We start from the raw sequence: 27,984 nt of genomic DNA on the forward strand, positions 1-27,984 counted from the left end.
AGTAATTTTTGAAGTACTGGCAACACTGGTATGAACATGGATTCCTGAATCGCATAGCCTGGGGGGGGGGGGAAATCCCTGAAAATAAGACCCAGTTTTATTTTCCTTTGAGCTCAGAAATAAGCACTAGGACTTATTTTCGGGAGATGTCTTACTTAATAGATGGTGAGCACATGTGGCAATGGGCCAACCTCGAAACACGGTGGCAGACCAACTACAGCAAAGGCACCATATGACAGAGTTTAGACACGGGCCTGCCCTTCCCTTGCCAGGTTAGCCCCTGCAGCCCCGGGATGGCTGCGCTGGGTGGCGGGAAGGGCACCAAGGCAGGGCGGCCAGGCTGACACTCCTCCAGATGGAGTGGGGGGGATCTTTGCCCCAGGGATGCTGAGGACCTGCCTTTCTGGCCAGTCCCACCCAAGAGGAGAGTGGGGAGGCGGCAGCCAAGGGCCAAAGCTGCAGGTGGAGTGCCGGAGGGTCCATGAGGGAGGATGCTGAAGTGAGTGGGCATCCTGCCATCAGTCCCCATGCTGGCTGCCGCTTTTCCACCAGAGCCGGAATGCCGCCACGTTTACTGTAAGTGCCGGTAGATGCTGGCCTTTCCTATGGCGGGCCTGGGCAGCTGCTGGAGAGCAACAGACCCATTTCAGCGCCTGGCGTCCTTAGGGGGTTTGCCTGGCACCTGCTTTCCAGCTCCGTTGTATTTCTCTGCCACTGCGGAGCTAGACAACTTGCCCCACTATCGTCCAGATGCCCTCCCTTCTCCCAAGCATTTCTTTGCTTACCTGATTTCCAGCTCCATTGGGTTTCTCTGTCGCTTTCCTCCACTGCCACGTGAAGGGAAAGAAGAAGTTTGTGAGACAAAAAAAAATAGTTCAATCAATTCCAACTTAGCGGGATCTTTTTTTTTATGAGAAGTTGGAATTGATTGAACTTTTTTTTTTTGTCCCACAAACTTCATTTTCCTGTACACGGCAGCAGAGAAATGTGACAGGGCTGGAAATCAGGTAAGCAAAGAAATGCTTGGGGGAAGCGAGGGCATCTGGGTGGTGGCGCATGCGGGACGGGCAGCCCCCTGCTCTTCGGGCCCTGGTGAGCGCTTCATCTCTCGTGCCAGCTATGTGAGGTGCATGTGGAGCCACCATCCCAGGGAGATTCTGCTGTTGCTGCTACCGTTGGTCTACGCCTTGGCCACCCCCACCACTGCCTCCCAAGCCACCCAGTGTGCATCAAAATCCTGCGCGAGCCTAGCACGCTATCAGTATTTACCGGTAACACTAAACGCCTAGACCAAGCTGGTTCCAGCAAGGCTGTTGTGCGGGGATTCTGGTGTTGCTTTGCTGCTGGGCTGGGCTACACCCCATCACAGCCTCCCAAGCTCCACCTTCACCACTGGCTTAAAGGAGTCAGGTGCTGCCTCAAAGCTGCCTTGCATCTCCGAGGGAAAAGCAGCGGCAGAGTATTCTGTCCTTGGGAGGTTGGGGAATTCTGCTGTTGCTGTTGACAGAGACTGGAAGTTTTGACTGCTTGAAAATGGGGTGGTTGGAAAACAAAGCTAATCCCTCTGTTTCCAACCGCCTCATTTTCAAGCAGACAAAGCTTCCAGTCTCCCTCTGGGGGAGAAGTGTTTGGATGTCTATGGTGCACCCAAACACTTTTCACCCGGACATAGAAATGACGGAGAATGGAAGCTTCATCTGCTTAAAAATGGGGCGGTTGGAAACGGAGCGAATCCCTCCATTTCTAACCGCCCCATTTTCATACAAAGTTTCCAATCTCTGATATTTGTCCGAAAAGTGTGCAGGGCGTACGGATCACCTGCCTCCCCGATGGACTTACCTGTGCTGCTCCACGGGGTCGCTGGGCTTTGGCTGCTGCCGGACACCGTCAGCCCCTGCACGCTCGCTGCTGCTTGTGCTGGCCATGCCCATCCTCTGGGGTTATTTTCAGGTAGAGCTTATATTAGGCCCACCCCTAAAAATCAACCGCGGGCTTATTTTCGGGAAAACATGGTAGTATCAGCACTTTTCAGTGTATAGTAATAAAATATTTGTTTTCCTCTACCAGGTACGATCTTCAGATGTGTCATGGTCCGATACAAGGAGGACACTTCGAAAAGATCATCGTTGGGAATCTGGCTCCCTTCTGGAAAGAGAAGAGAAGGAAAAACTTTTTAATGAACACATTGAGGCACTTGCAAAGAAGAAAAAAGAACATTTCCGGCAACTTCTAGATGAAACTTCATCAGTAAGGCTAATACGTTTTATATTTTCTCCGGACTTTAATGTCATAATTTTGTGGTTCATTAGCTCAATTTATATTTATATCTTAATTATGTTATTCTTCAGAGAAATTAGTGTCTTCCAATTCACCATTATTTTAAGATTCACAAAATCTGGAAACCATTGCTGAAAGATTAGAACAAGCCTATACTGCACTTCTACTTCTAGACCTAAACCATAGGAAAAAGATAGTTGAGGGATTTGTGTAAACATTTTTTTGTTCCCTTTTAGTGTTTTAAGGGCTGGAGATCTCAGGAATATATGAACCAATCACTGGCAAGAGAGGGAATAGATTTGATCCTGTATGTATCGCTATACTTAAAACAACTTACCAATAGGTGCAGTGGCATATACTAATATAAATAGTACCAAGGTAAATGCCTCACATTTTATTTATTTTAAATACTGTTAATGAATTATCTCAGATTATCATCCTTTTAAAAAGGTTTGGACAGTAAAATAAAATTCAGCTCAATATGCAACAAAATATTATAATAATTACCTGCTGTATGGATCTATGAGCTTCATTAGTACCTCTGAAATTCCTTCCTGAATGAAACAGAACCATCTATGCTTTTCCATCAATGAAGGAGTGAGGAGAGATAGAAAGGAAACATTGGGTAATAAAACTGTGTGTGTGTATAAAAGCCATGCAGTGGAAGCTGGCCTCGCATAACAGATAGGGAGTTCTCATATCTTGCACTATTTGAATATTCTATTATTGTGTCATCATAATTGGGTCCTTTTCAATGACTAAGAGTGTGCTAGTTCAGACTCAAATCTAAAAGGACTTGGAAAGAGTATAGCGCCTGTTTGCAACTTTTTAAAGGAGGCATGCCTTTTCCTGGGATTGTATGACAGGTTTGTGATTGCGGGTAGGTGGGGGATGCAGCTGTTCTAAATTGCAGATGGTGGCCCTGTACACTGAAAATTTAGATACTTCATTTCATTCACTAAACCTGCAATTTTTCTGTTTTTTCTTTCAAAGATTACCTTAACATCAACGTGGAAAGAAGTAAAGAAGATAATTAAAGAAGATCCAAGGTGTATTAAATTTTCTTCCAGTGACAGAGTAAGAAACTAATATACTGGTTTGCCCTGGCTTTGTGTCTTGGAATTTAAAAATAAATATAACAACCTCCTCTTTATATGTTCTTTCCTCAAGAAGAAAGTATAACATCTGACAGAAATTTCTAGTGATTATTTCTATTTCTTTAAATGCAGAAAAAGCAAAGGGAGTTTGAAGAATATATCAGAGACAAATATATTACAGCCAAAGCTGATTTCAGAACACTTTTAAAAGAGACCAAATTTATAACATACAGGTATGCTATAAGATACAGTACACAAATGTTTTTATTCATTCTGCATTGTTTTTATTTTAAATGACTAATATGGGATTATACTTAGTTAATATTGTAGATTTGGGAAACCGGACTTTTGGTTTATTCTCGTTTCCAAAAATTATAGATGTATCAGATTATGAGTTAGGTATCACCTTGATAGTGTTCAACACTGATATTTCTGAAAATTGAATTGAATTGAATATTTTATTTGACACACAAGGAAATTGTGTTGTGTGTGTGTCTGTGTGTGTGTGTGTGTGTGTGTATACACACACACACATATACATATACACATAAAAATTTAGGAATATGTCTGTATGTGTATATACCTAAATGTATGTCTTTGTGGGGGTGTTTCTGAAGAGCAATCTTATGACATGGTATGGCAGAACATGGTACTTTATCAAGAGAAATTGTATACCTGAATTAACAGAATTTTAAATCTTATTTTCCTTCCTCTTGCTTTCATCCAAGTTTAAGAGATCAACAATTCGAAAAATCAACCTAATGCTGCCTATTATTAATGAGATTAATTTGATCCTAAAAATTAACCTAGACTACTACTAGGTTATGGGAATATGTTTCCTACAGGTGGTGTTTGGTTACGATGTGACAAATGTTTTCTTATTTACATTTTACAGCTTAAATTAGTACTAATTTTAAACCTTATAGTTCTCAAAACCAAAGTCTGGCCCTGTATATAGATCGTACGCAATGACAGGGAATTTTGTTTAAATGGTCCTGCCTTCTTAACACTTTGCTTCACTTCAGGCCTGAAGAGGCTGTATTTTAAGTGAGAGGATAAACCAAGACATTGTTTCTTTGGCAGCAAGATTTTTTTTTAATTTTCATGCTATTATTTTTATAAATAACTCAAGGCAGTGAACATACCCAGTATTCTTTCCCCCTGCCCTTTTCCCCACAACAACCACCCTGTATGATGAGTTGGGCTGAGAGAGAGTGACTGGTCCAAAGTCGCCCAGTTGGCTTTCATGCCTAAAGTGGGACCAGAATGCAGAGTTTCCTGGTTTCTAGCCTGGTGCCATAACCAAACTGGCTCTATTTAGGTGGGTAGAATTGTTAACTGGATACTCGTCCACGAGTATTATTACCCAAATTCTAGTTGATTTATGTAACATCCAGTCATTTGATGATAATGATAATCTTTATGCTTAATTGCAGATCCAAAAAGTTAATCCAGGAATCTGACCAACACCTGAAAGATATAGAAAAGATATTACAGAATGACAAACGTTATCTGGTACTAGACTGTGTGCCAGAGGAAAGACGAAAACTCATCGTATCCTATGTTGATGACTTAGATCGCAGAGGTCCCCCTCCACCTCCTACAGCTTCAGAACCTACAAGGCGAACGACAAAATAATTTAAAAAATATTCTTGAGCAAAAGATTAAATCAAGAAAATTGCATGAGCCATCTGTCAGTTCTAATCATATGCGTTACCATGAACCTATTGCAAAACTATCCAGGAAGCAACATTTATGAACATTAAGCAGTCTCTGTACAGAGAGAATATTTGCATTATTTATGCTTTTTCTCTTTGTTGCATGACTGATAAATATTCTAACCATGCAACTATTTCCAGTGATTTTTCAATCCTAGAACAATACAGTATCTATGTACAAGGCTTGGATATTGGTAGCATTTGGAAGTGTTCTTCCTGACAGTGTTACATGTCAAAGCCATAGGAAGATGGATATATGAACTGAAGTTGAGAACTGTAAAAAATACCCCACATGTCCTACCAGGAGAGCCAAAGTCATGCACTCTGAGGATTAATCTATTGAGTGCAGAAGACCATAATGAGATAATGCCCTTTGGTGAACCTGAAAAGATAGGGCCTAATCTTTTACTCATGTGTGACTTTTCCTGCATAAATCAGGATTAACTTCATTAATGTCTGATCCAGCATGAGAGGAAAATAAAAGTGCAGTGACCAAATTATATAAACATCATTTGACCTAGTTAATAAGCCTGCCTTCCCTGCTCTCCCAAATCCCCCTGGTTAGGCACAATCAAATGGCTTTGCCTGGTAGTTTGGTAATGCTTTGCTCTAAAATGAAAATACACAAGGGGGAAAAATTGCCAGGACAGCATGGTTGTACAAAAACATTTTTATTTACTATTAAAAATGTCTCTTATCTGCTTTGGATTAGAATATGGATTTTTTTTCTGGATATTTCTTGTAAACTATGTTTCTGTTTTGAATGTTAAACTTGTGTTTCTATAGTTTAATTTTGAAATGTTGGGATTGTTCAGTTTATGTATTTGAACGACAATAAACCAACCCTTTTTATATATGCATTGTACATACTAGTAATTGTGTGTTACATTCTAAAGATACAATTATATAATCACTTGAAATTCCATTAAAAATGGAGGAAATCGGTTATATTTGAAACTGCTGTGTATATAGTCATTTTTGCTTTACAGATCATGTAATCCTTATATTAATACTAATTGTATAGCTGTAAAGCTTTCTATTTAATTTTGTCTGTCTCTGAACATTTTAAAATAGTTTATGAATGCTTGAGACCTCTTTTTTATGTGCGTATGTGTGCTGAGTTGGATTTATCCTTTGGATTTAGCTAGCCATCCTCATGACTTTTGGTACAAATAACCAATATTCTCATCTTTCTAACTAGAATGAACTTTGGAAAGATGCTTCTTGGTTTTTTTAGTTCCTCCTGAATAGTAGGAAATAGCAGGAATAGTAGTGAAATTGCTGAGCATTTCACTGTATTTCTAATTTTAGTTTGCAGTTTTTCTTCAATTTTTTTGTCCTCCATAGTGTTCCACATTACTTCAGAAAATAATTTATGAAATTATCCACATATTTGATGGTATCATTCAATAAAATCACCCTCAATTTTTTGTTTTGTTTTGTTTTTTTGCTTTGCTCTCTTCACCCCATCTTAATGATTCTGAATTTGTATCTGACATCAATAATAAATTGGATGTCAGTTAGAAGATTGAAATTCAATACCAACCATAAATTCTCATTTATTTCTATTGTTGAAGAATCCCACATGTTTTGAGTGATACTTCATCTCGCTAAAAGGAATCTGGTAAGCACGCAAGAGTTGTTTGTGGACAATGTATTTATTCCAGGATATTTAGACTATATTTTTGGTTAGACTATGTTTATTCAGGTTTCTGAAGATGATAATACCTAGTTTACAAACTATGGGACTATATTTGAAAAAAGTTTGATATAAAACAGCATCTAAAGTTCCAATAGGAACTCATTTGTTGGTGGATAGAACTGTTTTGTTTTGTTACCAGCTTCACTAATTCAGTGTTCAAAGTGCTAATTCTAAGTAACTTGGGGCCTGGACAAAGGAAGAAATTCAAGTAGTCCAAAATTGTAATTTAATTTAACCACATGTCTTGAATTTGAAATAAATCAGAATATATTTATATTGTGAATTTCACAGTTAGAACACCACTTAATTTGCAATACATCAACAATTTCTGATTCTTAATGAGCTGTTAATCCTGGCAATAACCTTGTTTTTCACTTATTCTATAATACACTACCTCAAAATGGGTATTTGTGTGTATGTAGAGCTATGAATATTGTTCAGTTTAGATGCTTCTCAGTGCAGATTTATACTCACAGAATTTTAAAAATATGTACCATATAACCTGGAAATAAACCAAGAGTTTAGGTGCCAAAATCACAAAACATTTGTTCAGCTTATCTGCAAGTGGACTTGTCCTTGTATATGCACAGTACTACTCAAAGCTAAGCAAACCCTCAAATTTTTAACTTAAGAGTACCATGAAAATTGGGGGTCAGTTTAGCCATGGGTGGTACATTTTTTATGGTGTTTTAGTTAAAAATTCAAGAGTTGGCTTATCCTTGGAAGGACTTGCACATGAGTCTATATGTTTATGTGATTTATATTGCAGTTCAATTGGTTGACTATAGATTTCTTATTTTTAAAAAATCTACCCACCTGATTAGGTAATATCTTGTAACCTTAATTATACAAAATTCTAATATAAATGGTGGGGACATACTTATATAATATAATTAATGCTCATAGATTAAAATTAAATTAAGGCATGATGGGGTAATATCTCTAAAATAGAAAAGAAACGAAGACAGGAATTGTTATTGTGTTTCCATGACATACCGTATTTGCACATATTTCAAAGTAACACAAGCATGTGGTTATTCAAGTTTAGCATATTGGATTACAAAGTTGCACAAATAATAACCAACACAGATGAAATCAGAATATTAAGAGCTTTGGGGGGGAGGAGGTTTTGTCCGAAATGAAATAAATGTGCATACACACCTACCTGTGCATCTGGAAGTTATCTTAATTGGCATATTGTTCAATCCAGTTTTCTTTCATGTGAGGCAAAAATGGCACAGAAGTCAAGAGCTGTTTCATCTGCAATGTCACGGAAGACGCCAAAGTGCATTTTTTCCAGTGCTCCGTGTTTGTGTGTGTTTGTGTGTTGGCACGTTCTTACCAAACCTTTTATCTAATAAAATAAAAGCTTTAGTGGCAAATGCACTGCTGCTAGTGCCGCATGCACACTAACAAGCTGCTAGAGTAGCTCAATAGCTGAATGGAGAATAGGACAGATGCTGCTTTTGCATGCTACAGACTACTGCCTTTTCTCACAATTTTTAGTACTGATGTAGATAAACACTGGATAATCATAAAAATGGGCAAATATGCCACCCTCCACACATTCAGTTTACCATGAACCAAGAAAGCGAGTGATCTTTAAACTGCTGCTGGAGTTGGTGTCTTTAGCAACAGCCTGCTCTTCATTTAATTATTTTCCAAATTATTAAACGTATACAACTCAAGAGTTCGTAATTTTTTGGGATTCCATTAAACAGTTTAGAAAATAAAAGTAGAATATTAATTTTGCTATATATGTTTATATGCACAGTTATATACTGTGTGCGTGTTGTTGGACATCATAATAAGACAAATGGGCATATCACAGCTTGTCACATCTGAATAATAACCAGTATCATCAATTAACTTGTTTCACAAGCAGTAAGATGAAAATGCCAACAGTATACGATCAATATACTGATACAGCTTTAGAAAAACTTCTAAATTGCATAATGTGAAATCCTTGTCTATTTGATGAGACTAAAATACAAGTTAATAGAATACTGCCAGCTACAAACCTCATTTTACTAAATGATCTTAATGCAGCACATAGGAATTGACTTCTTAGAATATTAAAATATAAATTCAGTTCAATTACTGAGGTACAGCAATAGAAAAACTACCAATTGGAAAGGTGATCAGTTAATATAATAACTTTATCCATCTTTTTTTCAGCATATTTAATATACATTTTCTGTAGTACTGATAAGAAAAACTATAATAAATATTCTCATTACTGAAAATCAAATTATACTTTTTCCTTTGCAATTCTTTGTTCAAATGTTTAAAGTTTAAACATTCATGAATCCCCTTGTTTTATAATTAGATCGCATAGAGCAGCTTGTAAGCAATGTTACTTTGCAAATTTAACCATTTTTTTAAAAAAATAATATTCTGAAACTTTAAATTAGCATCAGAAGTGCAATGAAATTTTTAAATGATAATAAATAAATAATAAAATCTTAAACAGCAGAGTAATGAGAATGACTGCTGCATCAGTGCATCACACAATAATTGAAGACAAATGTGAAGACAATGAAGACACATTAAAAGACAAAAACTAAGTACAGTAATGAAAATAACTGTTCTACAAGCTACAACTGCCAGTTCAACATCACCTAAGTAATAGAAATCTAGTGTTGCAATCAGATTTAAGCATGTTAGAATGAGATACATTGATAGATTTTTAAAGTTAGCCTTATTCAAGGAACATCCCATGATTTCAGTGGATCTACCCTAAACATGACTATGTCTGAATCCAACTTAGTTAAATTGGGTTTCCAGCTTCCTAATTGCACTTGGGTTGATCACAACCTGGTATCTCTCGTCCATCATGTTCCCAAGGAACAGGATCATTACTTTGGGCATCAGGAACAGCTTCCCTGTCATGCCAGAATTGCTCAACATCTGGCAAAACGGGCATCTCCTTTATTTCCAAATCTTCTGAGGTAGCAGGGACAGGGGGTGGCTCTTCCTCTTGATTAGGAGTCATTGCCTCTGGTGAAGGAGTACTGCTCGGGATTCCCTCCAAGTTATCAACTGCTGTTTCTGCCAGATCTTCTGTAGTAGGTAGAGGGTTTTTCAGTGTAAACCATTTCCATAGACCTTTAAAACCCTCTCTGAATTCTTCAGACATGAGTACAAACATAACAGGATTTGCTGAAGAGATGGCAAACATCAAAACCTGGGTAGTGGCCATGAAACCTTGCGGGGGAGCAGGTCCATCCTTCTGGTGCCAGAGCCAGAACCAAGATATCCAATCAGGAAACCACATCACAGCAGAAGTAATGGTAACGCTCAGAAGCATCATCGTCAAACACCTGGATCGAATCTGATTCCTTAGGTTTTGAGTCTTGGTCCCCCTCTTCTGGCATCTCCCGTATGCTCTCCAGAAATAAAAGAAAGCAAAGGTGAGAGGGGCACAAAATACCAGGATGGGATAAAATTTGACAAAAGCTGACATAAACTCATGAGCTTGGGCTGGAATGATCACAATGCACAAAGATGAGCCTTTCTCTGGCTCCCAGAGGTTGTTGAAGAACCACAAAGGTAGTGGGATTCCCAAGGCGATCAGCCAAATAACCATCAGCACTGCACAGACGACGTGCCATTTAATATTCACTTGTTTTGCCGGATTATTTGCATACATGAAGCATGTCTTGGCGATCACAGCAATAGTTAGACTCTTCACTGTCATGCAAGCTTGTTGGAACCAGTCAGAGGTTTTGCAAAGAAACCAGCCCAAGTACCAGACTCCTTGAGAATAAGCCGCGGCCCTGAAGGGCAAGACAAAAAGAATGAGGAGCAGATCTGCCAGGCTGAGGTTGAAGATCAAAGAATGGATCACCGAAGGCTTCCCTTTCTTTGTATTGTACACTAAGATTCCAATTACACACACATTCCCTGCAAAGCCAGCCAGGCAAATCACCCCCAAGAAAGCCGGGATGATCACCTTCAATTCCTTGGAGTCCTGGGGTTGGTAGCCCCCCGCATAATGGAGAGGTTCAATCAGAGAGCTGTTCATGATGTTGAAAGCGTCGGTCGTTCTTGATGTGCCTCTTCTTGTTTTGCTCTCCCTCTTTTGTTCAACTTCTGCGGCTAAGACAAATTGGTAATGCTGTATATAATACAGAACCTCTGCAAGGTGTCTCAGTTTGCTACATATGGATCTTAACTGAGCTTCTCATTGCTATATAACTGCTACAAGCTTTGATTGACAGTCTCCCAGTGGGTGGGAGCACAAAGCCAGCTGCTTATTAGCCAGTCTGACAACCAGTACAGCAACCGCGTGGAGTAATTAAAACCATTCTTCCACAACGGGTGTACAATTCAGAAAAACACCATTTGGAAATCTATTCTAGATAATTATTGAAGCAAGCAGCAAAGCTCAGAAGATCTCTACTTTTGGTGATATTCTGAATTAGGGGCACGCTTAAAGCAACTGTGCGCAAGTACAAAACATACAGAGAAACAGCCCAGCTCTGTTCCACTGTTACATGTGCAAACCATTCAGCTTTGCAGAAATTTGCCTTAGCATTTGAAACTTTATGGTACAAAATTCATTTAACACAAATTATTGTTCTGCATTTGACGTTGAGGTATGTTTTCCTCCATCTTTGGTGGGAGTCTGGCATGTATATCAGTGTTTCTCAACCTTGACAATTTTAAGGCGTGTGGACTTCAACTCCCAGAATTCCACAGCCAGCATTGCTGGCTGTGGAATTCTGGGAGTTGAAGTCCACATGCCTTAAAATTGTCAAGGTTGAGAAACACTGGTGTATATTTTAATTGCAGCACTTGCTGCTGCTCATCAAAAAATTGTGTCAAATGAAGAAAAAGAATTGAAGAATGGGGATCATTATAACAGGATATAAAGTTGTTTTGCTGGACAGAGATACAGTCAGATGCTAGAGGTTGTTGGCTGAAATGTCTAATTTCTAGCTGGAGTTCTATTTTGAGATTTTAAAGAACGTTAAGAAAGAAATGTCTGTGGAGATTCTCAGTTATCCAGGTCATGGTTGTCCCAAAGATGTCCAAGAGGCAAAGCTGAAGAAGCTTCATGGATGAGAAGCAAAATGTCTTCAAAGAAAAACAAGAAAGTCCAGTTGCCTCTTGAAAAAGCACCTTTGGGTTAAGAGAGAAACACTGCAGAAGTCTTGCGAAGTAAAATATGTTAATATTTTTATATTGTTTTACAAAAAGTGATGCTTGAAGATCTAATTAATTATGATAAGACTGTTGTAACTTTGATATCCAGATCCTGCAAAATAAGACTATGAGGCTTACCGAAAGTGAGTTCCACATGATGAAATTTTAGATGAGATTTGTTCCTCTTAGCTGTACTGCTATTTCATCATTCCCAGGGACAAAGAAGCCTTCCAGGATCTAGACTTCAAATCTGGAACCCTTTGAAGACATTCATTTTCTACAGTTTGTGACTTCTTTGTTTGCTGGTTTATATAACAAAATATTAATTTGTAATTCTATTAGGCAAAAGCATTGTTCAGTTATCCATTTCAAAAAGGGCAAACCTCCCAACATGATCATCGGTGATTTTGTCCACCGTGATGTCATTTAAAGAGAAACATGAGTCAACGGGTAGACACAGGTAATGAAACCTGTATTGCAATGTGTATTGGCTCTTCTAATTCTGCATTATCAGTTCTTAGGAATATGTAGAAGTCACTATCTACACCCCTGGATGCATGAAGACTTCACAATCAATATCCACATAGTACACAGGCAGATGCCTGCTCTTAAACAATGTTCCAAGGACATCATCAGAGGAAACAAAGCTTACCCTGGCCACTCACCGGTTGGGCATTACCAGGTTGCGTAATACTTGAATGTGGTTAGACTTAAGATGGAAAATACAAGGGGTATGAAGAACAAAGAGCAACTGCTTTTCTCAAGATTTGTTCTGTATTCTGTATTGGAAAAGATTTATGAGTGACAGCTATTTACCTCACTTCTTTCCTTCTCTCCTAAACCATTCGCTCTCACAGTAGAGCTGTCATAACTGGCTGGAAAAATCCAGATAGCAGCAAAGAGATGCATAAAATTCCAATGATAGATATGGGAATGGGAAAGAAGATGGAAGCACAGCAAACGATGGCAGACAAAAGGTCAGTCCATCAGTGGGCAGAGATGAACAGAAGTCAAGCTTAAAAATCCAGTCATTCTAGGCCCACCATTAAAAAGAATTTTACATTGGGACTATCTTAGCCCCAAAAGAATATGAAGTCTTTTCTTTGTTAATTATTTAGCCTAGATCATATTTTTTTGCTAACTAAATACTAAATGATAAATAAAACAGAAGAAGAAGCTACTTTCATTATGCCTATGAAGTGGACTTCATTATCATTACTATCAATTATACAATTCCCATTCTGCCTATTTTGAAAAATCTCTGCTCTACTATTAATAATAGTAGTTGATGCTACATTGCATCTTGTTTCCAACTTTTTGCTGAGGGAAGAGAGAAATAAAAAGATTGTGAGCGATAAAAATATTGCAAATATTCCAAAAAGGAAACTAAATGGATTAGCTGTTTGTAACAATTAACAAATGTGATACTTTTCAAAACAATAATACCTGTTTAATCTCCTGGCAGCACATCTAGTGTTTAGAGATTTGATTTTTAGTATATAGAAAGCCCAGTTAATGAATCATTTTTGTTTCATCTGAAGGCTGGTTTTAACTATGCAGACACTGGGAACACCAGGGAGTCTACAAGGGTATCTATTCACAGCACTCATGTGGAAGAGCTTATTTTCTTTCTTTCTGCCACCATCACACAAACAACCAAATCTATAGAAAGATACAGATTTCTTTTACACTAAACATATTTCAACCCAATAGCAACCTTTATTAAAAAAGGCAAGTGAGTGGGATGGAGAGACATAGATTTAAGTGCATGCTTACTCCATAATAAAATATTCTTTTTCTATTTCACATATTCTATTTCAAAGTTATATTTCATACCTCTTTCATTAAAAAGTCTAAAATACATACTATCAAATCATTTGGTTCATCTAATTAGCTTGCATACATTTATTTATTTGTATCCCACCTTTATTCTTTTTACAAATAACTCAAGGCAAAGAACATATCCAACACACTTTCCTCTTCCTATTTTCCTCACAATAGAAACCCTGAGAAATGAGTAGGGCTGAGAGAGAGTGACTGGCACAGGTAAGGCTCTACGTTAGCCCAAAGCAGTTTTGATAGTAACTTGATAAAGCAAGGATTTAGAGGGGACAAATTTTTAAGTACAATTTTGCTTAGGGAATCTCCATTGCGAATTTTTTTGCCAATAAAGTTGGGATTTCTGGAATAGAGACATATATATTTTTGTGCACTGCTCATGGAGCGAGTTACTGGTCTACCCGCCCCAATTGCCCGTATTGTTTCTAGCTGTCCCGCATCAGTCCGTTTCTAGCTGATGCGGGACAGCTAGAAACAATACGGCCAATTGGGGCGGGTAGACCAGTAACTCGCTTCATGAGCAGAGTGCAAAAACGGCCGGCCTTATAAGCAAGCTCCCAAAATGCCGGCATTTTACTCTGACAATGTCAGTGGTTAGCTGACGAAAGTTAAGTGTATTGAACAGTTTTGTTTGTATTTCATCCTGGTGTTTGATTGTTTCTTTTAAATATGAGTATACCCAGGATTCGCATTTTTAGCATAATCAAGGACACTTAAATATATATACTTACATTGTATATTATAGGGCTGGTATCAAAAAGAGAAGCTGCAGCTTTGCAGGCATGAATGCCAAATTTTTTCCAGGCTGAGATGATGATTTAATTCAATTATATAATTGAGTTGATTATTGATCATTTGCATGACACAATTTTTGCTGTAAGCAGAGAGGAAGTATCATCTTAAAACTAGATCAGCCAAAATAAGTCACATACATTTTAGGGCTAAAGATGAGCTGAAGCTGACGTTTGTATCCTAAACTTCTTAAAATTGGGGGAGGGGGAGGGGGGAAAGAGAGAGTACCAATAAAAGTAGTGGTTAAGGTTCTGGATTAGAATGGGAAAACCCAGGTTTTAGCCTTCCCTTCAGCATGGAAACCAGCTGGGTGGCTTTGAGCCAGTCACTGCCTCTTAGTCCTTGAGGGACAAGTTGGAAAGCATCTATCAAACAACTCTCACTGAACCAGTGTAGTAGATTGCAGTCCATAATCTTCAGTGAAGAAGCCTTATCCTGACTGATTTTGGAGTAATAAATAAGTTATTTTACTCAACATTTCCATAAAAGAGAATTATATTTCAGTATAGTCATCTATACCAAAGCTATGGTTGTAACTCATTCATAAGTCACAAGAAACATCAGGTCATCAATCTACTGAGTAATTGGGCCATACATTTATCTTTTCAGTGTCGAAGGATCAGTGTCTTAGCAATAAGGACACAAAGATACCATTTTTGTGTCCTAGCATCAATTTCCAAGTAACAAGTGTGAATTTATAGGATATAAAGCCATAACTATTTTTTTTATCTCAAACTCAAAAATAATTGTAGTCTTCAACTTACAACCATTCATTTAATGACCATTCAAAGTTACAGCAACACTGGAAAAAGTGACTTATGACTGTTTTTCACATTTATGACCATTGCAGCATCCCCATGGTAATATGATCAAAATTCAGGGGCTTGGCAAAGGGCATGTGTTTATGACGATTGCAGTGTCTCAGGGTCATGGGACCTTGCCACCTTCCAGCAAGCGAAGTCAATGGGGAAGCCTAATTCACTTAACAAATGTGTTACTAACTTAACAACTGCAGTGATTCATTTAACAACTATGCAAGAAAGGCCATAATATGGGGCAAAGCTCACTTAACAACTATCTTACATAGTAACAGAAATTTTGGGCTCAGTTGTGGTTGAGGACTACTGTAGGTGTCTCTGATGCAGAAATTGTCTGTGAGGTAAACTGAGATGTCAGTAAATGCTGTAGTTAGAAATAACTGCCAGTGGGTGGCAACAGACCAATAGTATTTATCTTTTAGCATGGGCAATAATAAAAACTCATCATTTGTCATCCTTTAAATCAGGGGTGTCAAACTGCCAACCTGTGGGCTGGACATGTCATGAGGAAACTGCGCCCACCCTATTGCCAGCAATGGGGGAAAAGTTTTGATACGTTGCGCGATGTTACATGACGTCACAAGTTTGACATGTCTGCTTTAGATGGTCTAAAGCAGGGGTCTCCAAACTTGGCCATTTTAAGACTTGTGGACTTCAATTCCCAGAATTCCTCAGCCAGTATGGCTGGCTGATGAATTCTGGGAATTGAAGTCCACAAGTCTTAAAGCCGCCAAATTTGAAGATCCCTGGTCTAAAGTAACATTTCCAGCATCCATCCAAACATTCCATATATAACAGGTTTTTAAAATAATTTTTAAGAGCTCAGTTACCCCGTGAATTCAGTTTGACATGAGAAAAAGGATAAAATGCAATTTTCCAGAAATGGAATACAACAATTTTCAAACTGATATTAAATAATATTAACGAGTAATGTATCTGAATTGTTGGATCCCAAACAGTCCAGTTAGTTGAAGTTGCTCTACATGAATATTCCAAAAGGCAGCAGGAAGAGGAATTTATACTACATAAAGGCATCCAAAATTTAGTATTAGTCAAAAGATATCTACAGTGGCAAGATTTGGGAAACCAAAACTTTCATAACAAGGAATTAATTATTTTCAAAGATACCTTCAGAATTGAAGAACCCCATAAAAACCATGCTTTTGAAAATATCATCTAGATATGTATATAGTAAGCAAAATAGAAAGTGACCTGGGAATTACATTCATTTTGAGATTATTGATCTTACTCCAAATTGTATGGCTTATATTCTCCTATCCATCAATATTCAAGGAAGTTGTGAATTACTTGTCTATAAAGATTCTCAGTCATCCAGGTCATAGTAATAAATAATAATAGTAATAATAGTAATAGTAATAATAGTAATAGTAGTAATAATAATAATAATAATAATAATAATAATAATAATAATAATAATAATAATAAAGTTGGAAGGGACCTTGGAGGTCATCTAGTCCAACCCCTGCTCAGGCAGGAAACCCTATACCATTTCAGACAAATGGTAGTCCAATCTCTTCTTAAAGACTTCCATGTTGGAGGTTGTTCCACTGATTAATTGTTCCAACTGTCAGGAAGTTTGTCTTTAGTTCTAGGTTGCTTCTTTCTTTGGTTAGTTTCCATCTGTTGCTTATTGCCCTGCCTTCAGGTGCTTTGGAGAATAGCTTGACTCCCTCTTCTTTGTGGCAGCCCAAGATATTGGAACACCGCTATCATGTCACTCCTCGTCCTTCTCTTCATTAAACTAGACATACTCAATTCCAGCAACCATTCCTTGTAAGTTTTAGCCTCCAGTCCCCTAATCATCTTTGTTGCTCTTCTCTATATTCTTTCGAAATGTGCTTTTACACAAGGCAACTAGACTTTCTCATTTTTCTTTGAAGATGTTTCGCTTCTCATCTAAGAAGCTTCTTCAGCTCTGGAGGATCTTTGGGATTATGAATTATTTGTTTTGTTGCAATTGCTTATAGCCAGGTTGGCCTTTATTTCCAATGAAAAAATGACTTGACACACTAGATGGCATTGCTTCTTCACAGATTTCTGAAATAGGAATGAAGTCAGACTGAGAATGAACGACTATCTAAGCTCTTGAGTAATTCCGATACCAAGGTCAATTTTCAAAAAAATGTATGTGTATTTTTAATCTTGCTCAGCTCTTTTAAAATGTCCTTTATCATAATAAGTAAATGCTCTGTACTATCCAGGTTTACCGTTTACTGTTTCTATCAATCCATTGTCTGTAAATTTAAAATCATGAGCTGAGTATAAATAGATAATTAAATACATAATTAAATTATGATTTGTGAGTTAAATCACAATCATGATTATCCACTGGTGAAGAGAATAAGGTATAACAATAGTTGTAGAGTATTTGTGTGTTGGGGGAGGATGTTTTAAAATAAACACATCATGTCATTATTTGAAATGAAATATAACAAACATAGTCATTTGGCAATGATGAATGTAGAATGTTTACTGAAAGACATATTAATTTTGTCTCAATTTCCCCAATAACACCAGACCAAGAATATATTACAGATGTTTTTAATTTTAGGAGTTAAGGAACATAACCAATGGTTCAATTTTCAGTATTTAAATATGAGAGACTATTCTTAAGATGGAACCTACAATGCAAGTGTTCTGTAGTGTGTGAAGTAGCCATGGATTATTTTTTAGTCCTAAATTTAATTACATCAGACTTATAGATTGTGTTTCCTTGCAAAGTTATTAATGATATTTTTCAGGACTAACAGTCTAATCCATACTGAGATTGAGGTTGTACCAAAAAAAGTCTCTTGAAATTTTTCTGCCCAGCTTTGCGTTTGGAAATAATCAATTAATATTAGGCATTGTTTAGTGGCAGCTAAACCTGTTATAAATAATTCAAAAATATTGATCAAAATATTCCTTTCACTTATGATAGTATTTTAACTTATCTAACATAAGAGGAAGTAAAGAGTAGTATGTTGAGCAAATTGCTACAACTGAACAGAAACTTCTCATATTTTGTCTCAGATTTGGCTCATTGTCTTGATTATTCTCATTTTTCTGGCCCAATGGAAGAAAAAGAGTGTAAATAAGGAAGAATATCAATCCTGATTTCTGGGGCCCCCCCCCCAGGATTTGCTAGTGCAGTCATTGACAATAATGATAGCAATGAGATTACCCACCTTCACAGAAGTGATGGAGGCATCCAAATTAAATAGTCATATCGATTGGCCCTGATTCTGTCTATATATAAAGGATAATTTCTCATGCTCCCTTTCCATTCTTTTTCATCTCTTGGGTTAATTGATATGTATTTAAAATTCTTTTGTTTGGGTCAAGTCCTCACTCAGGGACAAAGCCTCATCTACAGGTATAGGTTATGTGTATTCCCAAGAAATTATCTTTCTTAGCATTATTCACATTTGTCTAGATCTAGGTCTAGATCTAGGTCTAGGTCTAGGTCTAGTCTAGGTTTAGCTTTAGGCCTAGATCTAAGTCTAGATCTAGGTCTAGTCTAGGTTTAGCTTTAGGCCTAGATCTAAGTCTAGGTCTAGGTCTACTTCTTTCTCTCTCTTTATATCTATCTATCTATCTATCTATCTATCTATCTATCTATCTATCTATCCATCCATCCATCCATCCATCTACCTACCTACCTATTTATCTCTCTCTCTCTCCCTCCCTATCTATCTATCTATCTATCTATCTATCTATCTATCTATCTTTCTATCATCTATATCTATCATCTATATCCATATCTATGTCTCTATGTCTCCATGCACTGCAAAAAAACCTCTGAACAGTTGTCTACTTTTCCATTACTAGGGTAACTTTCTACACCAGGGGTTCTCAACCTTGGCAACTTTAAGACTTGTGGACTTCAACTCCCAGAATTCTTCAGCCAGCTTCTGGGAGTTGAAGTCCACAAGTTTTAAAGTTGCCAAGGTTGAGAACCCCTGTTCTACACAGTAAAAAGCCTACTTCATCAAGGTTATATCTTACAAAATAGTTGCAAACCTACCCTTCTTGTTTAGACTTTCTAATAGTCTCCTCCTTCTCTCTTCCTTTTTCTTCACATTACTCCTCATTACTGATTTTATTACTTAGCTACAAGCATATTGTTACCCTGCTGAATCTACTACTTCTACATTTTTGGACAGAACTTTAAAAGATAACCTTCAAATCAGCTCCACTAAATAAATCAACTAAATAAATAAATCAACTGGATGCAAAGATAACTCTGCAAGAGAAGGATTCCAACATGCGGTAAGAGAACCCCGCCTAATGTGGAGGGAAGTGATCGTTGAAAAGAAGAGTAGGCCCTGCCTTCTTTGGATAGTTGGCTGGATAGATATGTTGGTACAAAGCAAAAATAAAAAGCTACATCTGTCTTCATGTTTCTGATGGCCAGAAGCTAACTAACTGATGCAACAGCAATTCTTCCCAATGCAGCCGAAAGCTGGCTTTCGGCCCCAAGCCTTGGCAAAATGCCAACTCTCTAGTAGCTCAAAGTAACCCTGCTGAGCCTGGAAACACATTTCTTTCGCTTGACTTCTCACCACCCTGCAGGAGTTCATGCATTTTTTATCCCTGTCTTTAAAAATATGGTTAGCATGTTCATTAAATGTATGAGTTTATTATTAATTTTAATTTATCTTGTTTATTGAGACCAGCTGTTCATTAACATTTATTTATCTGCTTATTTTGCAGCTAAACCAATTATGCAAAAGATCCCTGCACATCATGGCCAGAAAGACTTTGTGGGTTTGGACTGCACAGTCCATTAGTAGGAATAAAACAATTGGGTGGAACATTATCAGGCCTTTGTGCTCCCTGTCATGCCAAGTAGCATGACAGATGGCATGTGGCATGTAGATGCAGGAGAACATCAAGAATCTAGAAAGCAATGGTCTCATGTCTTTTACTCAAAAGGATTAGGACTGCACTTCCTCCAAATATTAATTTTGATATTACATGATATTCATAAAAGGAAGTTATGGCATCACCTCCATATTTACTTGTTGAAGTTCAGTCTTCTTTCCCAGTAGCTAGAAAAGTACTATTTATAATCTCCACTCAGACTTGTGTATATGTTGAAACCAAGTCCACATATTTTTCCAGGCAAAAATAAAAAAATAATTTGCTAAGATATGCTTCTGGAGCTGACCTTGGAACTCCTTTACCTACACGGAATAATTTCCCTCCAGTCTGCAGATCCTCATCTGTGCTGACCCCCTTAAGCAGCAAAGGTGATCCTATGAAGCTGAGCTATGGTGGCGCAGTGGTTAGAATGCAGTATTGTAGGCTGCATTCAGCTCACCACCAGGAGTTCGATCCTGACTAGCTCAAGGTTGACTTGGCCTTCCAACCTTCCGAGGTTGATAAAATGAGGACCCAGATTCTTGGGGGCAATATATGCAAATAATGCTGATATTGTAAACCGCCTAGAGAGTGCTGTAAAACACTATAAGCCAGTATATTTATAGTTTAATGAAGAGAAGGACGAAGGGTGACATGATTGCAGTGTTCCAATATCTCAGGGGCTGCCACAAAGAAGAGGAAGTCAAGCTATTCTCCAAAGTGCCTGAAGGCAGGATAGGAAGCAATGGATGGAAACTGACCAAAGAGAGAAACAACCTAGAACTAAGGAGAAATTTTCTGACAGTTAAAACAATTAATCAGTGGAACAACCTGCCTGCAGAAGCTGTGAATGCTCCAATACTGGAAGTTTTTAAGAAGAGATTGGACAGCCATTTGTCTGAAATGGTATAGGGTTTCCTGCCTGAGCAGGGGGTTGGACTAGATAATCTCCAAGGTCCCTTCCAACTTTATTATTGTTATTGTTATTATTGTCTAAGTGCTATTGCTAAGTGTCTTTGCTCCTGTTGATGTCCCTTTCTGGGTTACTGAGCCCACACACAATGATCAGGCAGTCTGCCCCAGGACATTTTAAAAAATGAGTCCCCCCCCCAAATACTTTTGCTGGGTTTTTTTTTTCTAACGTGATTCAATTTAGAAGACTTCATGGATTCATGAAGTCAATTTTTTATGAGTTAATATTATCAGTGAGACCGTATTTATTTTTAATGTTTTAGGAGTAGCTGCAATGAAAACCAGTATAAGAATACTTTTAATAAATAAGTTTCTCAAACAATTAGCAATAGCAAATAAATGAAAAAGGACATCCATGCATTAGCAATCCAATTACTTGAAACATTGTCAAGAAATGCAAAAAAAAAGAGTGTATCCAAACATATCTATGGAAATAATTAATATTCAGCAGAAAACATGGTCTCTGGAGAAAACAGGAAAACAAACTTGTCAGTTTTTCTTCCCGTTGCATCCCCTACACTGTCTCACATGCTCTTCCAGTAAACTCCAAACAGTATGGTATAGCTTTCCAAGTGGCTATGGGCTATTGGTAAAGTCCCTTCCTTCTTCTAGCCTAAATTGATCTCCATTTACAGATGGCTTGGATCCAAACCTCCATGCTTAAAACAAGGGCAAGGCTCTCTCTGCACTTAGGAGAGTGAACGTACAGACTGGATAATGCTAATAATTACTTAGCTACTTAGAAAACATGTGAGCTTTTAAGGCAACTTTTTTAAAATCTTGAATGTGCAGACACAAAGTGGCTGGGGGGGGAGAATCTGTTATTTTTAATAAATTAGGACAGGATTAGGTTGTGCATTTATCTTATATCCTTGCCCTGTGTTAATACATAATCGAGTTTAATCTATCCAATAAGGTTCTGTTTTCACAATGTTAATATTAAGTTACGTAAACAAACAAATTAATTCCTTTACATTTTAAAAATAATAATCTGTGCTGACGGCTTCAAAGTGGGAAAATAAAATCATTTACAGACGAGCAACTTTGTCCTATCTTTTTATGCAGCATTTCTCTGGAACACCCTCACAGTGTACAAAGGGAGCATCACATTATCTAAACTCCCCCTGAAGGGAAATAACTCTGCCAGTTCATTCCTTGAAAACCATGGACATTATTTACTCTTTCAGCTGTCAGAAAAGGTCCAATACATTTGGGTTTAAATGAAATTCACTTTAGGGGAGGAAAAGTCAATTTTGAAAGCCAACATATTCAAGAGGATCAACTCATATGATTTGCCAGAGGTCACAATAGGATGAATTTCATCCCTTTGGTTAGGGAGGCAGATTAATTTTCAGGAATGTATATTCCATAGCTTATAACAACAGCTATTCAGTCTCCAAACAACTTCATATTTCATATCCATATTCACACACATACGCACACACACAATATTATATATAGATATTTTATGAAGGAGAGGAAGGCAACATATTAGTAGCACTTGTGAAGGGAGAGATGCATGATTGTCAATGGGAGCTATGCCTGAACCAAAACCCCATTGAGTCTCTTGTAAATCGGAGATATCAAAACATACCTATTTGTTTATAAATGGGTAGAAGGTACACACATTTATTAAGAAGCAGAATTTAGAAGATGGGTGAAAGGAGATACACATAAGAAATCACAAGTTAGACTACTGACGGGCACAACAAAACAAAACATGTATAAGCAAAACATCTCCTAGCAAACTAAAGCTAAAGCATCTCTATGAAAATACAACTGAAATCTTTACCAATCTATTTAAGTCAACCTGAGCCAACAGAAAAAATTACAAAATAGTTGTAAGTTATAGCATTTTCAAAAACTCTTAATCAGACAAGATTATTTTAAAAATAAAACAAGAAAAAAGTGCTCGAGACTTGCTTGAAAGAAGAAATAATGTGATACCAAAAATAATTCTCCCCAGAATGGATTGAGAAGAATCCTTGGTGCCAGTTAAGGCCACTTCTGTACTTAACTGAGTCCAATATTAATCCTGCAACTTCTCTTGATAATTTAGTTAAGACTTCAGCTTGGTGCAGGCCCAACCAAAATGCCTCCCCACTCATGCCTCCCCATTCATGCTTGATTTCCAGAATGTTTAACCATCTTGCCTCAAGAGTTCGCTGCGAAGATATGGCAATTCCAATATCCTTTTGAGCCCGCAAAGGGAAGGATGGGTTTGAATAAATAAATAAATAAATCATTACCAGCCAATTTTAAAGTATGCCAAGTCTGTGAGAACTGTTTTAATTTCCATAACTTACTTACCTTATTTCAACCACGTTTATCATTGTTGAGACCTCACATCAGAAACCCGTAAAGTTGGTCCCATCTGGACCTTTCTCTGTTAGTATGGCACACATTTAGAGATGAAAATAAATCATGAGTGAGCCTGATTGTCTTAAAAGTCTAGTCCTATCTCGGCAATTTCTGTCCTGTCCCACTTTATCTCTTCTAGTGAAAGAGGTCAAGTTTTAATGGCTCTTTCAAACAAGCATCTGGAAGTTAGGGTGGGATGTTCCCACATCCTTTTGGCTCTGGAATGTGCTCCCCATTCTTCATGATTTGTTGCCATCTGAAGAGAATGAGCTATCTGCCAGGCAGCTCTTACCCCAGGGAGGAGACTGTAGGCTATGGACATAATTTATTCCAGGAAATATGGGTAGCATTCAACTGTTAATGTTATCCTGCGAGTTATACATGTTACCCTTCAAATGCCAGCGGCGGGGTTACATGACAGGAGAATATTTCACTTACAAAAGATATTATATTATTTTAAATTAAAATATTTTCTGCAATTATTGCATCTGGCCTGTCAATATTGTTTTATGTCCCATTTCTTCTCCCATTCCTCTTCCCCCTCCCGCATCAGTTACTGTTTGTTCTCCTAAAACCACACATAAACACCACTTTGTATCACTTTGCATGTGCTTACTCAGCTCCTCTGTACATCACAATTCCTCATTAGTTATGGATGATTTGAGACAGAAGTAAGCTGTTTTTTTCTTTTCCACCTACTTTTTTTCTGTGCATTATTTTTTTTTTTTTAAAAAAAAAACAATTTAGCTGGGGAACAGCTTTTGGGAAAGGATATGAGGCCAAAGCTCTAGAGTCATACTCAAATGAGCAAACAGGATGGCCCAGACAAAGAAGATAACTTTCTACATTTTAAAATAAAATAAAGACAGCATTACATTATACTTCCATCCAGAGACTAAAAGCACCTGAAAACAAAACAGCTTGTTTCTTATACACAGTAATACTCTATGAATAAAGATTCCAACCTTCTGTTTCCAGTATCTAGCAGTTTGAAGGTTTCTGCTTCTTCTCTTCTTTTCTCTTCCTTCCTTTTCAAGGTGATGTTTGCCTAAGGAATTCAGCGAGACGCATGTTAGTGAATTAACTTGTAATTTATATAAATTTCTGTTCTTGAAAATGAGGAGCAAAAGGTTGTTAATAAGTGGAACATAAAGACCTTCAGATAATCAAGAAGATGGGAAGTGAGTGAACAAAGCATCCCAAGCATCTTCTGTAGTCTGATGTACAGAAATAAGTGACACCAATGACAAGGGTCACTCTGTTAATTTTCAGTTTATAAATTCTGCACTGATAATCACGTTCAACAACTATAGCTCATTAAGGTTCATATTAATTTCTGTTGAGAAAAATACAGATGAAAGAAATTGCACTGACAGCATTTTATACAGGGATGCTTGGAATTGAAATGTTACTTAGATGTGATTTCAGATGCCAAACAGATGCCTGATATAATTAAAAAGTTCCCAACAGTGCAAGAAGCTCCTGATGACCATTAATTCAATTTTTGCATTTGAGACTGGAGACATTCCTGGCTTATTGAAGATGCAGGCCTAGTTGGGATTTTGTCTCATATGACTGGAAGAATGGGACCAATGACATTGACTTTGCCCTCTGTTTCACTTCTGAAGTGAGGGATAAGATAGGATAGGATAAGATAATATAGAATAGAATAGCAATAGGATGGAATAAGAATAGAATAGAATAGAATAGAATAGAATAGAATAGAATAGAATAGAATAGAATTCTTTATTGGCCAAGTGTGGTTGGACACACAAAGAATGTGTTTCCAGTGCATAAGCTCTTATTATACATACAAGTAATAGTGATAATCATGAAATATATACATCATAAATCGTAAAACACAATGCTTCATCAGAAATCATAAGATGCAACACTTAGTGATAGTCATAGAATATTAGCTGAGCAAAAAACATAAATCATACTAGGATACTAAAAAACAAAATGACAGAGGCAGATCCTCTTGACAGATACAGAAGATTGGCGTGGATAGTGCAGGAATACGTTCTATCTGGGATTCACAAATCTTTCAGTATCATGACCCCTTTCTAAATTTTTAGAAAGATTTGTTTCTCCCTACCCAAATGTCTGTTAATTCTGTCTGCTATTTTGTGGAAGCATAAGAGTATTATATATGTATGCCAATTCCAAAAAAACTACACCAAAGTATATATAAAGCTTCTCGTCATCCATCTTCCCAAGAACTGGTGCCAGAGTTGTTATTGGCCCACACCTCTGCCAATCTTTACAGCGTTCTCCATCTCTTTTCCCCATCAGGCCTGATCTTCTTTCCTCTGACCTGCCACAGCACCTTCACTTTCTCTCCCTCTTTCTTGTCCACCACTCCAATCTTCCCACCACACACCTGCCAACCTTCACAGGCCTTATCTTCCTCCTTCCTCTCTACATATCTACCCCCAATGATTTTCCGAATCTGTTAAATTTAATTTGAAAGTTAGTATATTTCAATGTCTGTCGTTCCATATTATTGAAATGCTTATAGTCCCTACCAGAGTTTCTTCATATTTCATGGAGGGTGGGGCATGCCTCCTGTTTGGGTACTTTGCATCTCAATCAGATTAGTGTGTTTGGAAGAAATCCTTTGGATTTTTGAGGAAAAGTGTCGTTCCCTGTAAAGAATGAAAAAAAAAATGAAAAAGAATCAGGATGTATCTTAACTCTGTGATTAAGAAAACTGAAGACAGAGAAATAATCTGTTCAACCACATATGTTTATCTATCTATCTGTCTATCTGTCTATCCTATCTATCTATCTATCTATCTATCTATCTATCTATCTATCTATCTATCATCTATAATTTCTATCCATGTAAACAACAAGCAGGAAATGGTCAGGGAGGCCTTGGCTTTTTATTATACCAGCTGTTCATCCAGCTGTTCAAAACTGCTTTATCCTTGAAGCTTACATGCATCATGTCTTTTACTGATGATCATTCCACTGAACATCATTCTTGTAGGACAAAACTACTTTTAATTTTGTTTATTATAGTGCATGAAAAATGTTTTAATGTAAGGCAGTCACCTTTAAATTTAAAGTATATTCATTTTATAGATGTTTTAAAAATACTGTAGTATGTTGACTCAAATGTATTGCTAGAACTTTTTCATATAAAAATATTGGCTGCAGACAAAGAATAGATTTAAACAATCTATGACATTGGGTGCTAGCATCCAGAACAAAAACTTTCAATTCTAGACATAACTTTCAATAAGTAAAATTTCTAGTAATTTATTAAGTTTGATTTAATCAATACATTAAGAGAGGAAGCCATTCCTTGCAATTTGAATTTTAGAGTGAATTAATAATTAGAATGATTTTTTTGCTATTTGTTTGAATAACTATGGCATCTGTATCTATATTGGATAGCCAATGTGGCTATGGTGGTTGGGGATACTGGGAACTTTAAGACAAAAATATGTAGGACACTTGTATTGAGAAGGTCTACTTTACTGAACAATTGGAATAATAATTTATTTATATCATATTATTATGAAAATAATAGTTCAAATTATTGGCTGACTAAAATATTTCAGAAACAGTAACAAGGTGGATGGCTGCGTTGCATTAGGCCATGGGTGTCAAACTGCCGGCCCGCAGGCCAGACACGTTACACGGAAGCCGTGCCCACTCCATTGCCGGCAATGGCAAAACAGTCCCTATACGTTGCACGACATCATGTGACGTCACGAGTTTGACATGCCTGCATTAGGCCTTAACTTGAAGTCTATATGGCAGTTATAGGAACTTTCACTATTACAGTAATGTATTTGTTACTACCATATAGCAAGATTCTGATATCTTCTTCTCTTTCTAGTTATCAGACTGTTCCCAGGTCTCTTTGGGTGTCTTGCATTCAGCACATTTCAATTGGAGGAAGCACATGAGTGATTTTTAATTAAATATAAGTTGTTTGTTTCTCCAACCTCTAAAGCCCTAATTAAAAAAAAACACAAGCAGCATAAAATTTCAAGTTTACAAGCATCAAGACAGGAAGCAGTGCTGAAATGCTGACTTTCAGAGAACAAATTAGAAACATTTACCAGTTCATGAAACTTCTCATATATGGAGATTGGTCACAAGTAAGCAAGACAGATGAGGGAAGGTGATGGCCCAACAAATCATGGGAGAAAAAGAGTTTTCAAGATTTTTGTTTTTTTATTTAATGATTTTTTTTGTAGTGTGCTTGCAGTGGTGGGATTCAGATATGTGAACAACTGGTTCTCTGTGTGGATGCTGCTTCCAGAAGTCCATTCTGGACCTGGGCAACAAAAAATTAGCTACCGGTTCTGCTGAACTGGTGCGAACTGACTGAATCCCACCACTGTACGCTTGTTGAAATTTGTATTGTGGAT

At 37.3% G+C, this 27,984-nt stretch overlaps 2 protein-coding genes across 8 annotated transcripts in view; one reads left to right on the forward strand and one right to left on the reverse strand.

The window, feature by feature from the left end:
* Window positions 1–6,049, forward strand: part of TCERG1 (transcription elongation regulator 1) — a 48,764-nt gene extending 42,715 nt beyond the window's left edge. For 6 of the 7 annotated variants that reach the window (XM_039351686.1, XM_039351710.1, XM_039351730.1 and 3 more), the window contains 4 exons: window positions 2,068–2,247; window positions 3,271–3,354; window positions 3,507–3,607; window positions 4,811–6,049. In XM_039351686.1, coding sequence (XP_039207620.1) covers window positions 2,068–2,247; window positions 3,271–3,354; window positions 3,507–3,607; window positions 4,811–5,012 — 567 coding nt within the window. In that variant the 3' untranslated portion in view covers window positions 5,013–6,049. Of the gene's footprint in view, window positions 1–2,067; window positions 2,248–2,513; window positions 2,656–3,270; window positions 3,355–3,506; window positions 3,608–4,810 lie in introns of those variants that run through there. The other variant, XM_039351721.1, reaches the window with a different exon arrangement.
* A 3,536-nt stretch (window positions 6,050–9,585) lies between these two features.
* GPR151 (G protein-coupled receptor 151) lies at window positions 9,586–10,821 on the reverse strand. Its single transcript, XM_039350944.1, has one exon. The coding sequence runs from the start codon at window positions 10,819–10,821 to the stop codon at window positions 9,586–9,588; it is 1,236 nt and encodes a 411-aa protein (XP_039206878.1).
* Between the last annotated feature and the right edge of the window lie 17,163 nt (window positions 10,822–27,984).

The sequence above is a fragment of the Crotalus tigris genome, unplaced genomic scaffold (genome assembly GCF_016545835.1).
Source record: "Crotalus tigris isolate CLP2741 ecotype Arizona unplaced genomic scaffold, ASM1654583v1 scf7180000017568.12009008, whole genome shotgun sequence".
Taxonomy (NCBI): Eukaryota; Metazoa; Chordata; class Lepidosauria; order Squamata; family Viperidae; genus Crotalus; species Crotalus tigris.

Bases quoted from the DNA above. Each gene is read 5' to 3' on its own strand.
- GPR151 (XM_039350944.1), bottom strand. From the start codon at position 10,821: ATGAACAGCTCTCTGATTGAACCTCTCCATTATGCGGGGGGCTACCAA.